At 42.9% G+C, this 18,543-nt stretch overlaps 1 protein-coding gene across 1 annotated transcript in view; it reads left to right on the plus strand.

Annotated features, from left to right (window-relative positions):
• Positions 1-17,249: 17,249 nt before the first annotated feature.
• Positions 17,250-18,543, plus strand: part of LOC111973168 (sickle tail protein homolog) — a 193,366-nt gene continuing 192,072 nt past the window's right edge. The window contains 1 exon segment of the mRNA XM_070446718.1: positions 17,250-18,400. Within this exon segment, the coding sequence (XP_070302819.1) occupies positions 18,061-18,400 (340 nt within the window). The 5' untranslated portion in view covers positions 17,250-18,060.

Consider the following 18,543-nt stretch of genomic DNA (forward strand, 5'->3'; position numbering starts at 1 on the left):
TTGGGGAAAGTTTAAAAAACACACTAGGTAGTGCATTTAGTAAAACTGCTGTAACGTAAGTTCCATACTGAATTAACCTTCTCGCATTTGACAAGCAGAAGAAGTAGAGGAAGATTTAATCCAATATTACTTTTGTCAAACTCTTGTGGTTTAGTGGTTCAAAAATTGATAGTTGGAATTGAATTGAAATGGGGAATCTGCTATACTTGCTTGACATTTTTTACCGAAGCCAGAAAAAAGGCGATACAAAATATAGCTCTAGTTACAGTATGTTGGTATGCCCCCGATTTGAAATAGACTTCGTGCTGGAAAAGCACGAGGAGGGAGATTTAGTGGATTGGCAAACATTTTCTTTCTGTTAAAATGTTGGGAAGGGTCAAAACGGCAGTGGGGGAATGGTTTAAAAAACCAAACACATGGTTTTTTTTTTGTGTGCGTATGGGTGGCTTCACGCGCAGTCATATCCATATCAACCGAAAATAAAATAGTCCGCGATTTCCACGGCAGCATGCCATCTTATACGTGATTACGCGGTCTTCCTCCATACTGAATTAACCTCTCTCCGCATTGACAAGCAGAGAAGTATGAGGAAGATTTAATCAATATACTTTGTCAAAGCCTCTCTTTGACATCCTTTACGTGTCAAGAATAGTGTTTGAGGAATGGAAATTGCAAATTTCGACAGTTGTACCGAAGCCAGAAAACAGTGCGAGGGAGGCTTACAAAAAATAGCTTCTAGAGTTCAGATTGGTGTGAGCGCCCGAATTTGAGAATATCCGGACTTCGTGCTTTGGAAAAGAGCAGACCGGAGAGGGAAAGATTATATAGCAAACTATTTCTTCGGTGTAAAAGAATGTGGGAAAGGGAATTTCCTAATAACCCTGACCCTACGAGCTGAAGATATCACAGGCCCTACTTGTTGGAAAGTTAAAAAAACAATGTTTTAGTTTTGATTAGTGGAGTTGCATTAGTTTAAAACTGATTGTAGACGTAAGTCCATACTGAATTAACCCTTCTCCGCATTTGAACAAGCAGAGAAAGGTAGAGGAAGATTTAATCCAATTATAAGCTTTTGTCAAACTCTTTTGGTTTAGTGGTCAAAATGAAGGGTTGAATGAATTGAAATGAATCGTCAACTTCGACATTTACCGAAGGGCCAGAAAAAAAGGCGAAGGCCTTACAAAAATAGCTCTAGTTACAGATTTGTAAGCCCCGATTGAAATCGGGACTCGTGCTGTTTAAAAGCAGAACGAGGAGGGAAGGATTGGACATGGCAAAACATTCATTTTCTGTAAAATGTGGAAAAGGAGCAAACGGCATTGTTGGGAAAGGTTAAAAAAACACATGGAAAAAAAAACAACGAAGTCAAGACAATAACCCCCAAAAAAAAAAGAACCCAAACTCAACACAAAAAGAAAACACGAAACATCTATCCAAAACAAACACAAACCAAAACAAACGACAAGAGAAAACCACAAGCAAAAATAACATCAATTAAAATACAAAGATTAAAAAAACACGCATAACTGCTGGTAGAGTCCATGAATCCCGCCAGTTGGACAAGCAGAGAAGTAGCAGGAAGATTTAATCACAATATACTTTGTCAAACTCTTTGGTTTTAGTGGTCAAAATGAATTAGTTGAATTGAATTTGAATGAATCTGCTAACTTCTGACATTTTTGTACCGAAGGCCAGAAAAAAAGGCGGAGGCTATTGACAAAAAAAATTACTCTAGTTACAGAGATTGGTATAAGCCCCGATTTGAAATCCGACTTCTCCGCGTGCCATTGAAAAGCAGACGAGGAGGGGAAATTGTAGTAACAAACATTTCTTCTGTAACAAGTGTGGGAAACGGGTCAGAAACGGCAGTTGTTTGGGAAAGTTTAAAAACACATGGTAGTGCATTTAAGTTTAAAACTGCGTTAACGTAAGTTTCCATACTGAATTAACTTTCTCCGCATTGACAAGCAGAGAAGTAGAGAAAGAATTAATATCCAATATACTTTTGTTCAACTCTTGGTTTAGTGGGTCAAATGATGTTTGAAGTTGACAATTGATGATAGTATGACATCTGCTAATAACTTCTAGACCTTATATATAAGACCGAAGCCAGAAAAAAGGGCGAAGGCTTACAAAAATAGCTCTAGTTACAGATGGTAGCCCGATTTTGAAATCCGACTTCGTGCTGAAACCTCGCCCGCGCTTTTATTACGATCATTTTACCACTTCACAGAGGGGAAGATTTTATACTAGAAAACCATTCCGTTCTTCTGTAAAATGTTGGGAAAGGGTCGAAAACAGCAGTTGTTTCGGACACTATGTTTTAAAGACAACACATGGTAGTGCATTTGCTTAAAACTCTGTAAACGTAAGTTCCATACTGAATCAACTTCTAGCCGCAACTTATTACGACAAGGGCATTGAAAGAGTAGAGGAAGATTAAATCCAATATACTTTTGTCAAACGTCTTGGTTTAGTGGTCAAAAATGATAGTCAGAGTTAATTTGAATTGAAATGAATCTGCTAAACTTCTGACATTTTTTACCGAAGCCAGAAAAAAAGGCGAAGGCTTACAAAATAGCGTCAGTTACAGATTTGGAGCCCCGTGATTTGAAATCCGGACTTCGTTGCTTGAAAAGCAGACTGAGGTAGGGGAAGATTATATAGTAGCAAGCTCTACTGCTCTACTCTCTCTTCCCTCTCTGCTCGCATCTCTCATCTCAATACTCTCTTGCGTGCGTTTACATCTCGTCTGCTGCTGGCTCTCAAGTTCGAATGACAAGGATGGTTTCAAATAACTCGCGAACTAGTGACTTTATTGGATTCATGTGTCAGGAGATAAAGTATTAATTACATAAAAATCACATTGTCAAAGTGTTAGATCATATTCGAACATTATGATGTTGTAAATACTGCAAAATGATATATTAACGTAAGGTTCATACTATACACATAAAATTATATATATATACTTGATTATATATAAATACAAAAAACTTTGGTTCCGCGACTAACGCCATAATTTAGACATAATAGTCAGTAGAGTGGACATGGCAGATTACCATTAGAATAACAGCTAGCAACAACAGAGAAATATTTAGATCAGAACATATCTATAGTACAATGGTAAGCAACAGTATTAGACCAAGAGTGTTATGACATCACCAATATATACTTTTGTCGAATCAAGACTCTTAGAGAAGTGACCATTTGACCTTTGGCGGTGTTAAGAAGTGGTCAAAATAGGAAAGTTGTTTGTGGGAATTGAACAAAAACTGAAAAAACTAGGCGCTACATGCTAAAAATGTGTGGAAATTATTCTGAATCCAAGACATTTACTTTGTGACCCGGAATTTTCACTGGCTAGACCAAACTACCATCGCGTGGAAGGCTCTCTCTCCCTCAATAACATCCTCGTCCTAATACACTCTCTCTCTCCTCTCTCAGTCTCTCTCCTCTCTCTCTCTCCTTCTCTCTCTCTTCCCTCTCTCTCTCCTTGCATTCGTTAATCCCTGACGCTTCTCTCTCGTGTGGCTTTTTAGGATAATACTGTCTGTTGTCTGTCGCCCCTCTAGTAATCTCTCTCTCTCTCTCTCTCTCTCTCTCTCTCTCTCTCGCTCTCTCTGTTTACAGGGCCACGAGCCATGTTCATCTGTCTGATAAGCAGTTGTCCATTAAAGACGAACAAGACAAATACCCAGCGATAAAACATGCAGACAATCTGTTCCGCTGGCAGACAAAATATTATACAAGACTCTCTTTTAAATCCTGAGCCACTGAAGAAAATAAATGATTTTGTTTACCACTGCATTTACAGGGACTGACTCTTTGAAAGATAGATATGTGATATATGCATGTACTCCTTTTGTACTAAACGTCAGGGGAAATAGGCCAATCCAAATGCTTGTATTGTAGAACATTGTCCACACTATCCTGTTTGTGCTTGATGTCCATAGATGTGTCTCTAAGCCTAGAGTAGCCTACATAGGAGGAGTAAGCCATAGGGCCACTGGGGGGCCTCAGAGACAGGCCATGGGTAGAGTCTGCTGGACTGCCTCCAATAAACAGAATGTTAAACAGAGTCTGTCACCTGGCATAATTCAAATACTATTTGAAATCTTGCAAATACTTTGTGTTTTCTTTAGCATGTCTGGAGTGCCACCCTCCAGGTCTGGAATATTATTTTGGTCAATCAAGCCAGGTAAGCTCAACCAAGGATAGATGAAGTACTTGAAAAGACAGCCATACAACACTCCACGTCCCCCTGCCTCTGCCAAAGGCTGCCTTTCTGCTTATAATGTGACAATATCTTGGTGCATTTGGACTGTTTAGTGGCTTTGATTGTGAAGGAACTTTCTCAATTTTGGTTATGTTGTGAATGATTTGTTTGTTGTTCATTTTTTTTAAGAGAGACATTCTGTTTATATTATTTTCCCTTTTGCAAATTATATCAGAACCTTCTTGACAGAAGCAACATTTCATCCTTGAACTCAAATCAAGGCTATGTTTGCATCCTAAATGGCACCCTATTTCCTACATAGTGCACTAATTTTGACCAGGGCCCTCAGTGCACTATGTAGAGAATAGGGTGCCATTTGGGACACAAACCTAGGACTTTATTCCTGAAGCGCTGTGGTATTTTACTGTCCTCTGAATGAACCTGATCATTCACAACAACTAGCAACAGCCCTAACTGTGGGAAGCATTGGCCAGCATCCCTGTGGAATGCTTTTGATGCTTTGTATAGTCCATGCCCCAAGGAATTGAGGCTGTTCTGAGGGCAAAAGGTGTGGTGGGTGCAACTCAATATTAGGAAGGTGTTCCTAATGTTCGGTATACTCAGTGTATATTTTAGTTGACCTATCTGTGTGATGTGTCTGATATGTCCGACACTCGTTTCTCTTTGCCTGGATATTGTACATAAACAGAGAACAATGTTAAGCTATTTGGTTATTTATATTGGCAGGCAGGCTCAGGGTCAGGGCAGGCAGAATGGTCAAAAATCAGGAGAACTACAAAACAGGAACTAACGAGAAACAGGAGTACGGGAAAATCGCTTGACGAGACAAGACGAACTGGCAACAAACAAACAGAAAACACAGGTATAAATGCACAGGGGTTAATGGGGACAATGGGCTACACCTGGAGGGGGTGGAGACAAGCACAAGACAGGTGAAACAGATCAGGGTGTGACAAACTGCCTGTTACTCAGCACTCTATTGTCCCTCTAATCACTCTTGACATCAATGCAAATGTAATTGGGGATCTAATCAAACACTTCATGAGAGCCCATGAGCTCATGTTACACAACATTTCTATAGGCTATGCAATTGCGTCAGAAAACAGAGTTTTGATGGCCTCTATTAAAAAGAGGAGGATCCCATCAGCTTTTTATAGGCTAGGCCTACTATATTTATTTCTCAACTTTCCAAATATTAAGCACATTGCTTCTATTTACAACGGGGGTGTAGCCTACCTGGCTGGCTTGAAAATTAACCACGGGAATAGCGTCCTCCATTCGCTCTTTCAGTGCATAGATGACATGTATTTTTTTCCCCTGCCTCTGTTTCAAGACAGGTGCATGATAATGGTCCATTCTAAATATTTTTTTTTACATGTATATTATTTAGTATATGTAACGACACGATTAAATTAAGAATAGTCTGATGGGTGACAATATTAACCTATCACTTGTGAATGATGCCCAGTTTGTGCAGTAAGGCAAAAAACAGCGCATGCCTTTTTTTGCGACTTTTTCAAATCATAGTCTCACACCTCATGTAGCCTAGCCCATAGGCCTAATGTTTTGATAAGGTTTGTATCACAACTAAAGTGGCCAAATATATTAAGCATATTAATCTTCTTTACAACTGGTGTAGAGCCTAACTGGCATACATAGGCGGTTTGGGGAAGATAATTTTCACCATAAAAATGCACCTTTATAATAAAACATTACATGCATAATCGCATTTGCGGTCACTTTTGAGAATGGTGTTTTCCCGCTAATTGATTGCATTTTGGAACATTTGTGCTTACAGCTTACTGCCGAGTGTATATTGCTGCAGTTATAATGTGAAGAAATAGCCTAATAGTTTATCAACATTTTAGCTAAACTTTCTGATCTGTTGCATCAGACTCATTGCTTTTAAACGTTTTTTTATGCTAGTAGTTGTTTTAATTTGGAATCTATCACATCCCACAACTGTCCCAGACTATGTTTGGAATATTTTTTTCTCGCAAAAGAGGACAATATGAATAGAATAGAATAGGTCAACTTTAGTACTATGGGGATAGTAGATTGACATAGGCTAGTGATTTTGCTGTTCGTTAGGCCTACTCATCTTGTTGGCTGACAAAGTAAATGTGGCCAGTTCTTCCAACATCTTCACCTCGGAATTCGATAAGGATGTGCGCAGTTGCGTCCCCGATGTGTCTGTCTTCACTTTTAGCCTGTGGGAAGGACGCAATCATGTGATGGGCATTGGCTAATAAGACTTGAGATATCTGAGAGAGCCATGTGAGTGAGAGTTGCTTCAGAGCACGCAGCCCGGAGAAGGGAATTATAGTTATTATATTCAGCCAAAGGGCACAGCGGCCACTGGCCGCAAAAGGCATGGATTTTTTAGGGGGCATTACGGCCACACAAAGGGGATACGGGCAGGAAATTTGAGGCATTATCAAGTGCTTGTCAAATTGTGAATGAGAGACTGATGAAGTGTGTGCAGCCTGTGCAAAAAACAAAGCAGAGCTCATGCCTTTCATGCAACTTTTTGCACACCATCATTGATGTCGCATCAGGCAGCCATAGAATGTATTAAAAATCAAAACATATAGTCCAACGTTTGTATTACAACTAAAATTGTATAAATAACTATTGGAGGACCTGTTTCTTTGTTAACCGCTCAACACAGAATAGTCGCATGTGCCCACTTGTCACGCCCTGACCTTAGAGATCCTTTTTATGTCTCTATTTTGGTTGGTCAGGGCGTGAGTTTGGGTGGGCATTCTATGTCTGGTGTTCTATGTTGTCTATTTCTTTGTGTTTGGCCGTGTGTGGTTCTCAATCAGAGGCAGCTGTCTATCGTTGTCTCTGATTGAGAACCATACTTAGGTTGCCTTTTCCCACCTGTGTTGGTGGGTAGTTGTTTTCTGTCTCTGTGTCTGCACCAGACAACTGTTTCGTGTTGGTCTATTTTTGTTATTTTGTTTTAGTGTTCTGAGTTAAAATAAATATTAACATGGACACTTACCACGCTGCGTTTTGCTCCACTCCTTCTTCCACCAACAGCCGTTACAGCACTCCCTCAAATTGTTTGTAGAAAATATTATTTATATTTTATTCAGCTATGTTGAATAGTTTTCTTCAAACTATAAAATAATATAAAATAATGCCCCAGAATTCTAAGCAAATCTTGTCTGCCTAAATTAACTAGTGTAGCCCACAGCCATTGGCATAGCCAGATCAGGTCCTAACATAAGGACTCAGAGTATGCTATTCTGTTTTTCTGAAATAGACTACATTTTCTTCATGTATGTTTCTTTAGACCTCTCTAAAATAATTAATGGATTTATTTTGAGGGCGTAGGCTATATTAAATGGGTTTCTAAGACTTTTTAAAATGTAGATGTTCCAAAGGTCTGCATCGGTGGCTTGTAGGCTACAGTATGTGTGGAAGCCAGGAGATGCTAAATGTGTTTATGTCAATTACCGGTCAATTACCGTGAGACCGGCAGTTATTTGCTTGATAATAACCGTCTGACAAAATGTCATAACCGCCATAGACCTGCCCACGGTTGTGTCAATTTTGCTGGATGTCCTTTGGGTGGTGGACCATTCTTGATACACACGGGAAACCCAGCAGCGTTGCGCTTCTTGACACATTCAATCCGGTGCGCCTGGCACCTACCACCATACCCCATTTAAAGGCACTTCCATTTTTTTGGTCTTTCCCCATTCACCCTCTGAATGGCACACATACACAATCCGCGTCTTAATTTTCTCAAGGCTTGAAAATCCTTCTTTAACCTGTCTCTTCCCCTTCATCTACACCGATTGACGAGTGACATCAATCAGGGATCATAGCTTTCATTGGAATTCACCTGGTCAGTGTATGTCATGGAAAGAGCAGGTGCTCTTAATGTTTTGTACACTCAGTGTATATCCCAGACAAGATGGGACAAAGTAAATATAGGTCAGTGCTTGCGTACGTAGCACTTTAAATGGATTTGAGTGGTTACATATAATACATGTTGACAAAATGGCTGTGAGACAGAGACTGGGAGACTGTTGCTGTACTCCCAGGTAAGGCCATTGATTCCGGTACCACTGAAGGCCCCAGTATTCAGTCAGTCAGAAGATGTGTGTCACCATCCAGGCCCATGTCACAGCATGTAGTGGCCTGATTGGGAGATGGTAATGCATTCCTGATGTACCTTTCATCACCAAAGCCATGTTAGCGTTCACTGCACATGTTGCTGAACAATTCAACCCTTTTGTTAGTGTCATTGATATTTCGAAATGCAATATTCGGTTCATAGGCATTGACTGTAATATCTCCAGGGACCTGTGGTGAAAGGACAAGGTATGTGCAAGGTATTAAGCTTGGATGCAAATGCATCTTCCAAATGGACAATGACCCCAAGCATACTTCCAAAGTTGTGGCAAAATGGCTTCAGGACAACAAAGTCAATGTATTGGAGTGGCCATCACAAAGCCCTGACCTCAATCCTATAGAAAATTTGTGGGCAGAACTGAAAAAGCGTGTGCTTTTCCAGCTCTGTCAGGAGGAATGGGCCAAAATTCACCCAAGTTATTGTGGGAAGCTTGTGGAAGGCTACCCGAAACGTTTGACCCATGTTAAACAATTTCAAGGCAATGCTACCAAATACTAATTGAGTGTATGTAAACTTCTGACCCACTGGGAATGTGATGAAAGAAATAAAAGCTGCGTTTTGAAAATTCGTCATTGGCTTTGATACTCTGATTGGTTAGAGACGATCCAATCACTGATGACTTTGTTTTGTACAACACCCCTCGTTTTGACGTCACCACAAACCACTTCAACGATGGCAGTCTCAGACAGAGGTATGTAGAGAACATTGAGCAGCTGAAGAATTCAGTTTGAGTCGTCAGGCAAGTGAAAACACACGACCCTGCCTAGCTTTATCCCCCTGCCCCTTACACACACATATTTACACACACACTTACACACACACACACACACACACACACACACACACACACACAGATTGACACACACACTTATTACACACACACTTATGCACTCATGCATGCACGCACGCACGCACGCACTCACACACACACCCACACACACACGCCCACACACACACGCGCACACACACGCACAGCCCCCTGTCCTCCCCCCAGTGCCTTAAACCAGATCGCTTGGAAGGGCAATGTCCTCCAGTCTTTCTCTGGTTCATCCTGTTATGACTCTCTTGGGAAAACGTCAGGAATGATATTTTAAAAGTTCAATGTGAAGGTTTAAGTACACCTTTGTGTATTTTGGATATCCCCCATTTAGATGTCATGATGGATCTGACTGGAAATGCCTCACAAAGTAGCCGTAATCTTCACTGACCACTTAGACCAAGTTAATAAATGACTTGCTTGATGAGTTCATTTCACCTGGCTTAAAGCCAACTTCAAGATGTGTGTGATGGGAGGGTTGTGTAGTCTGTGTTTTGTTGTGGTATGCTGTATAGCCCAGTAACATTTAAATGATTCAACATTCAGGTTTTTCACATATTTCTGAACTTCACAGTAATACAATCGTGGGCCTTTGTATCAATACTCCCTCAAAGAAATGGATTCCACTTAGAACTGATTAAATGTTTCTGCCCATCTCTGAGCATAACAGTAAAAGAGCCCAGTCTGGCATTGAGCCCATCCCATATAGAGCCAGTTCTCATTCAGGTGCCCATGTCCTGCTCCTAATAACATTCTAGCGAGGGAATTACTACTTAATTACACAAATACCACAGAAGCCCTCAGACCCTCCTTAACAACCCTCCCTCCACCTCCTCTCTTACTAAAACCTCTGAGTAACCTCGTACTCCCTCCTCACATGACTGACTTTGACTTTGTACCTCTGTAGCCCCTCCCCCTCCCCCCTCGTTCTCTACTTTCTATCCCCTATATCCCTGGCTCCAACCCTGTAGGCCTTCCTTCCTGTTCCTGTCAAGAAATGACTCCCACAGTTGATCACACATACAGGCAGACATATGGTGGGGCTTGTATACAAGCCAGGGTGAGAGACATTGACATCTCTTTTACTGTCGGATAGCCATTCTGTATCCAAGGCAGTGTCCCAAATGGCACCCTATTTCCCAATGGGCAGACATTACCCCATAATGTCAAAGTGGAATGATGTTTTTTTGCCATTTTTACAAAATAATACAAAACCCCTTTTTAATGGCAAGCCTAAATAAGTTCAGGAGTAGAAATGTGCTTAACAACTCACATAATACGTTGCATGTACCCCACAAATATAATTATCTGTAAGGTCTTAAAATCTTAATTTAATCTATTTTAAATTCAATTCTATTTTACCTTCTGAATGCACTGTAACTGCTCTGGGCATTGGTTCACTGCAGCTCATAGAAGTGAGTCTGTGTTTATGTTTGTTCCTATATTTACACTATGGTGTGTGTATCAGAGTGTGAGTCAGAGTTTGTGTACTACGTCTTAGCCAAAGGCACGATACTGCTTTTGTATACATCACTTCCTTCATAACACTTGAATTCTACAATATAATCTGACGTTTCTGTGATTACTCCCCTTTATTCACAGTGAAATGTCAGTTTTTCTCTTCACATTCGCATATGGAAGGTTAGGCTTGCATCCTAAACAGCACCCTAGTCCCTATTTAGTGAACTGCTTTGGAACAGGGTTTGCTTCCCAAACAGCACCCTATTCCCTATTTAGTGCATTGCTTTTCAACAATAGCCCTATAGGTTTCCCTATGGCCCCTGGTCAAAAGTAGTACACTCTTTAGAGAATAGTGTGCTATTTGAGACACACACCAAGACACACAAAGGGAATCCTAGAGGTTCTTAGCCATGAGCTTTAGGGCCCTGAACATTATATAGGTCAATCTGCTTTCCTTCCACTCTAAACCCATTCCACTGATATGTGTTGATATGATTATTTCATATCTATAAGTTGATTGGTCTGTCAGGTCCAGATGGCCTAGAAGTCTTGTAATGGAGGGCTGGGGTGCAGTGGCGGTTCTAGACCATTTCAACTGCGGGGGCCAAGCTGGGGCCAGTTGTACTGTTAGAGGGGCCAGTTACATTAGACGTTATTGTTGTCATATCGTTTTCTTCACTGCATTGCAGGCATTAGCAGGCAAAAGACTATGTTCATAATCATCATCGTTGCCACTGTCTAATAACGGATGTAAAAAAATAATGATAGCAAAAATGAGTTATGTAAAAATTATATCATACTCCACATTTAGGGGGGCCACAAGGGGGTCCAACATTTTTGTCACAGGGGCACTGTTATTACAAATCGCATTTCGACTGAATACTATGTCGCATCTGTGCGTGTGTGTATGTGTGTGTGCGTGTGTGTATGTGTGCGTGTGTATGTGTGAGTGCGTGCGTGCGTGTGTGTGAGTGCGTGCGTGTGTGTGCGTGTGTGTGTGCGCATCTCCTCCAATATTTTTATAAAAATTTCTGTAACAGTATTGCATTATACAAGCATATTATTGATTGATTTCCATTATGTTCCACACAGTCTTCGTTTTTACCAGTAAACCAACCATCAGGTTTTCCCACCCCATGGAAATCAACTGCAATAGGACTGTGAGTTTGCTCAACATATAGCTGCAACCAGGTCACCTGCGAAACAAGTCAGTATTCGACGTCCATCCATGTCTGAGGACGTCGGGAGATGACGTGGAAACCTGCCACTAGGGGCAAAAGTGAGCATTGTTACCTTCAAGTACTGTAGGTTTTGGTTTTGCTAGGGCATTGTGGACAGGGATGGACTGCCTACACTCCCTGTTCACCCACGACTGCGTGGCCATGCACGACCTCCAACTCAATCATCAAGTTTGCAGACGACACTACAGTGGTAGGCTTGATTACCAACAACGACGAGACGGCCTACAGGGAGGAGGTGAGGGCCCTCGGAGTGTGGTGTCAGGAAAATAACCTCACACTCAACGTCAACAAAACATAGGAGATGATCGTGGACTTCAGGAAACAGCAGAGGGAGCACCCCCCTATCCACATCGATGGGACAGTAGTGGAGAGGGTAGTACGTTTTAAGTTCCTCGGCGTACACATCACAGACAAACTGAATTGGTCCACCCACACAGACAGCGTGGTGAAGAAGGCGCAGCAGCGCCTCTTCAACCTCAGGAGGCTGAAGAAATTTGGCTTGTCATCAAAAGCACTCACAAACTTTTACAGATGCACAATCGAGAGCATCCTGTCGGGCTGTTTCACCGCCTGGTACGGCAACTGCTCCGCCCACAACCGTAAGGCTCTCCAGAGGGTAGTGAGGTCTGCACAACGCATCACCCTGGGGCAAACTACCTGCCCTCCAGGACACCTACACCACACGATGTCACTGGAAGGCCATAAAGATCATCAAGGACAACAACCACCCGAGCCACTGCCTGTTCACCCCGCTATCATCCAGAAGGCGAGGTCAGTACAGGTGCATCAAAGCAGGGACTGAGAGACTGAAAAACAGCTTCTATCTCAAGGCCATCAGACTGTTAAACAGCCACCACTAACATTGAGTGGCTGCTACCAACATACTGACTCAACTCCAGCCACTTTAACAATGTAAAAATGTATGATTTTTTTTTATCACTAGCCACTTTAAACAATGCCACTTTATATAATGTTTACATACCCTACATTACTCATCTCATACAGTGGGGAGAACAAGTATTTGATACACTGACAATTTTGCAGGTTTTCCTCTTTACAAAGCATGTAGAGGTCTGTAATTTTTATCATAGGTACACTTCAACTGTGAGAGAAGGAATCTAAAACAAAAATCCAGAAAATCACATTGTATGATTTTTAATTAATTAATTTGCATTTTATTGCATGACATAAGTATTTGATACATCAGAAAAGCAGAACTGAATATTTGGTACAGAAACCTTAGTTTGCAATTACAGAGATCATACGTTTCCTGTAGTTCTTGACCAGGTTTGCACACACTGCAGCAGGGATTTTGGCCCACTCCTCCATACAGACCTTCTCCAGATCCTTCAGGTTTCGGGGCTGTCGCTGGGCAATACGGATTTTCGGCTCCCTCCAAAGATTTTCTATTGGGTTCAGGTCTGGAGACTGGCTAGGCCACTCCAGGACCTTGAGATGCTTCTTACGGAGCCACTCCTTAGTTGCCCTGCTGTTTGTGTTTCGGGTCGTGTCAGCTGGAAGGACCAGCACGACCCATCTTCAAATGTTCTTACTGAAGGGAAGGAGGTTGTTGGTCAGAATCTCGCGAAACATGGCCCATCCATCCGCCCTTCAATACGGGGTGTTTCAGTCGTCTGTCCCCTATTGCAGAAAAGCATCCCCAAAGAATGATGTTTCCACCTCCATTGCTTCACGGTTGGGATGTGTCTGGGGGTTGTACTCTCCTTCTTATTCCTCAAAACGGCGAGTTGGAGTTTGAGAGCAAAAGCTCTTATTTTGTCTCATCATGACCACATGACCCTTTCCCATTCTCCTCTGGATCTCCAGACTGGTCATTGGCAACTTCAGACGGCGCTGGACATGGGCTCTCGCTGACAGCGGGGACCTTGCATCGTGCGTCTGCACGCGATTTTAATCTCACATGATCTGGCCTCGTTGGTGTGTTACTAATTGGTTTTCTTTGAGACTGAGTGGTCCCAGCCTCTCTTCAGGTCATTGACCCAGGAGTCCTCGCCGTGTAGTCTTCTCGGCTGATCACCGTTCACATTCCTCATGGATCATTGATGCCGCCACGAGGTGAGATCTTGCATGGAGCCCCAGTACCGAGTGTGATTGACCGTCATCGTTGAACTTCTTTCCATTTTCTAATAATTGTGCCAACAGTTGTTGCCTTCTTCACCAGCTGCTTCTGGCTATTGTCCTAGCCCATCCCAGCCTTGTACAGGTCTACAATTTATCCCTGATGTCCTTACACAGCTCTCTTGGTCTTGGCCATTGTGGAGAGGTTGGAGTCTGTTTGATTGAGTGTGTGGACAGGTGTTCTTTTATACAGGTAACGAGTTCAACAGGTGCAGTAATACAGGTAATGAGTGGAGAACAGGAGGGCTTCTTAAAGAAAAACTAACAGGTCTGTGAGAGCCGGAATACTTACTGGTTGGTAGGTGATCAAATACTTATGTCATGCAAATAAAATGCAAATTAATTACTTAAAAATCATACAATGTGATTTTCGTGATTTTTGTTTTAGATTCCGTCTCTCACAGTTGAAGTGTAACCTATGATAAAAATGACAGACCTCTACATGCTTTGTAAGTAGGAAAACCTGCAAAATCGGCAGTGTATCAAATACTTGTTCTCCCCACTGTATGTATATACTGTACTCGATACCATCTACTGCATCTTGCCTATGCCGTTCGGCCATCACTCACTCATATATTTTTATGTACATATTCTTCATTCCTTTACCCTTGTGTGTATAAGGTAGTTGTTGTGGAATTGTTAGGTTAGATTACTCGTTGGTTATTACTGCATTGTCGAAACTAGAAGCACAAGCATTTCGCTACACTCGCATTAACATCTGCTAACCATGTGTATGTGACAAATAAAATTTGATTTGATTTGATGTGATACAGCCTGGATTCAAACCAGGGACTGTAGTGATGCCTCTTGCACTGAGATGCAGTTTCTTAGACCCGCTGTGCTGCTCGGGAGCTCCAAAGGCAAACATTCATTTGTAATTCGACTCAAGTTTTGAAGTGATAAAGGTTAAGGTTAGGCATTAACTTCAAATGGTTAAGGTTAGACATTAACTCCAAATGGTTAATGAAAGGGTTAAGGTTTGGGATAGGCTTAAAATGCTGGAGGCAAAACCATGTTTCTATGCATTCAGCTCACTATGAGCAAAGTCTGAGTGAACAAACTTTCACACATTAGCTAAATTTCTTGTCCTGCTGAATTCCACCCTACTCACAGAATAACACTGATTAAGCAATTGGTTAAGTTATTATTATTATTTTTGAACAGTGTGGTGGTCCCCCCTCTCCTGTGCTATAGTCCATTGGCTTGCCTGGCTGCTCTTTACTTATCTCATAGTTTGTTGATCCTGCGCTAACCATAATCCTCTGAGTGGTGTTAAATCTCTCAGCACACTGAACACAGTGCATACTGTACATAGTTAACATGCTTCTACTTCACATGCCAGCCAACACGCCACATAATGAAACTGAGCACATGTATCATAATACATCTATGGTGGGTAGACTCTGGAGCCTGTAAACAGTGTTATATGTCACCAGCTAATACACGTATTGTGGCATGACCTCGGGTACGTAGTCATATGTGAGTCACACCGTATGTGTGTGAACTGCCTGAAAATGATCAGCCTCATTGTTAACCCGTAAAAAAATTAAATATCCCTCGGGGATTCTGTTACTGTCTGTCATTTGCCACATCCATGGTTAATTTAGTCTTTGTTTTACTGCTCCAGATCAGTTCGTTTGTTCTTTCTTTTGGAGATACTGTCGTTGGAATGAGGACAACCTGACCTCGGGTCTGTCAGCATCTTTGTTTCATACCCATATTGAAGTCTGAGATGACTGTTATGGTCCTGTCCCAAATCGCACGCTATTCCCTGCATTCTTAGAACAAAAGGTGCTATCTAGAACCTTAAAGGGTTCATCGGCTGTCCCCATAGGAGAACCCTTTGAATCCTCTGTAGAAAGGGTTCTACATGGAACCAAAAAGGGTTTTACCTGGAACCAAAAAAGGGTTCTCCATGGGGACAGCCAAAGAACCGTTTTGTAACTCTTTTTTTTCTAAGAGTGTATATAGTGCACTAATTTTGACCAGAGCTTTATGGACCTTGCTCGAAAGAAGTATACTATATAGGGAATAGGGTGTCATTTGGGACGCACCCTATCTTACCTCAGGAGAGGAGGATGTGCTGAGTGTGAGGATGAGCTGTGTGTACAGTTGTACAGAACATTCTGTTTAGGCTCAGAGGAGAGAGGGAGAATGCCCCTCTGTAGCTCTCTGATCCTCAAATGAACTTTCGTCTTTATCCATTTTTCTCTCACCTTCAAGCTGCACTGTGTTCACTATTTTGCTCTCTCTCTCTTTATCTCTGTCTCTTTATCTCTCTCTCTCTCTCTTTCTCTTTCTTTCTTTCTCAAAGCTCAGTAAGTAGCAGCCATCTATCAGGGCACACGATTTGTTGTCGATCGAAGTTCACACACACACAACACACAACTACACACAACACTACAAACAACCACACAACACACCACACACACACACACACACACACAAACACAACACACACACACCACACACACACACACACACACACAACCACACACACACACACAACAACACACACACACACACCACACACAACACACACACACCAACACCAAACAACACACATACACAACCCTGTGCGAGAAGAGAGGCTGCGTTCTACAGTAATCCTTCTTTCCTCTGTGCTCTTTAATTCTCTGTATGCTTCCGGTGAAGGGGTGTGTGTGTGTGTGTGTGTGTGTGTGTGTGTGTGTGTGTGTGTGTGTGTGTGTGTGTGTGTGTGTGTGTGTGTGTGTGTGTGTGTGTGTGTGTGTGTGTGTGTGTGTGTGTGTGTGTGTGTGTGTGTGTGTGTGTGTGTGTGTGTGTGTGTGTGTGTGTGAGAATGTGTGAGAATGTGTGTGTTTGTTACTTCCGGCTGCTTCCAGTATCAGGACAACATCTTTTCACGCGCATGAGGAGACAGTGTGAATGAGGGAAGGAGAGAGAGAGGAAGAGTGATAGGGAGAGAGAGGATTGGGAGTTTGAAGTGAATCCGTCGATGGAGCGGTGAGCAGGAATGCGAGTGGCTGTGTGTGTTGGGCAGCTGAGCGGTGACATGAAGCTACTGACACATCTGGAACGGCTTCAGCAGCTGCACCTGAGGAGGAGGGATCACAAATCATCCGCTCTCTCTCTCTCTCCCTCCCACTCTCTCTCTCATGCTCTTTTTTTTCTCTAACTCACTCACTCACTCACTCTCGCTCTCTCTCGTGTTTTGTCTGTGCTCGCCAGAGCACTGCAACAGTTCCACACTGAGCAGCAGCAAAGCAGTGGAAGAGCAAAGAAGAGGAAACCGAAAAGGAAGAGAAGAGCAGAGAAAACGGGAGTACGGAATTGTTTGCATATGACAGAGAGTCAATGAGAGAGGGCGTACAGGACTGTCTGTATATGACAGAGTCAATGAGAGAGGGACTACAGGACTGTCTGTATATGACAGAGAGTCAATGAGAGAGGGAGTACAGGACTGTCTGTATGTGACAGAGAGTCAATGAGAGAGGGAATACAGTAGATTAAAGAAAAGGAGGAGGGGATGAGAAGAGTGTGAGAGCGGGGGATAGAGAGGGAAACAGTGGGTTATAGAGCTGGAATGCGCTGACATTAAGGAACTGGCTGTTTATATATGCATTTGGCCCGGCACCTTCTGCCGAGCCACAGGTTTGAGCACACACACACAAACACACACACACACACACACACACACACACACAGCTCTGTTTGCTTTGGAGGATGAGCCCAGGAGGCCCTGCCAGGAGAAGAGTACACCTTCCAGGGAGCTGTTAACTTTTCCCGCCCCCCTCTCTCTCTCTCCTCCTTCTCCCCTTCTGCCGTCCCAAATGTACCCTCCTCCCTCTGGCTGCCCAACCCAGCCTACCTGCTCCAGTCAGGACTCGCAGAGCCCAGTGGGAGACACACACACACCGAGAAGCTGGAATACTCTACTGTTTACCACGGACCTGGCACGAACAGAATCTAAGAGAGACAGATAGACCGAGAGTCCCAGACAGGCAGCCTTCCACTGACTTCCAGCAGGATGTCTAAAGCTTCACGGCTGGCTCGACCATCCTCCGCCGGGGCGGGCTCCAAGCTGTCGTCCTCCCGTAAGGAGGCTCCTGGTGGGGCCCGAGCCCGGGTGGTGAGTGTAGGGGAGAAGCTGATGAGGGCCGGCAGCGACGGGACCCTGACCAAGCAGAGGGCCCTGGCTGCAGCCGCCCCACCTGCACTGCTACAGACGGACAAACAGCAGCCCCAGATGCAGTGTCAGACTCAGACCCAGTTCCAAAGCCAGGCACAGACTATGGACATGGTGGCCCAACCCAAGAGCAGAATCAGCCCACCTAAAGCCTCAGCCCTTCCACAGGGCTCTATGCACAGTAAGTACTGGACTACAGTCATGTTGCTTTTCATCTGTGACACCGGTGGCCATGTGTTTATGAGCATCTCAGATAGATTGTAGCTTCCATCAAGGCAAATGTCTGCATCACTTCCAATCCCCCATATATGTTTTTTGCAAATA

Source organism: Salvelinus sp. IW2-2015, linkage group LG14 (genome assembly GCF_002910315.2).
Source record: "Salvelinus sp. IW2-2015 linkage group LG14, ASM291031v2, whole genome shotgun sequence".
NCBI classification, from domain to species: domain Eukaryota; kingdom Metazoa; phylum Chordata; class Actinopteri; order Salmoniformes; family Salmonidae; genus Salvelinus; species Salvelinus sp. IW2-2015.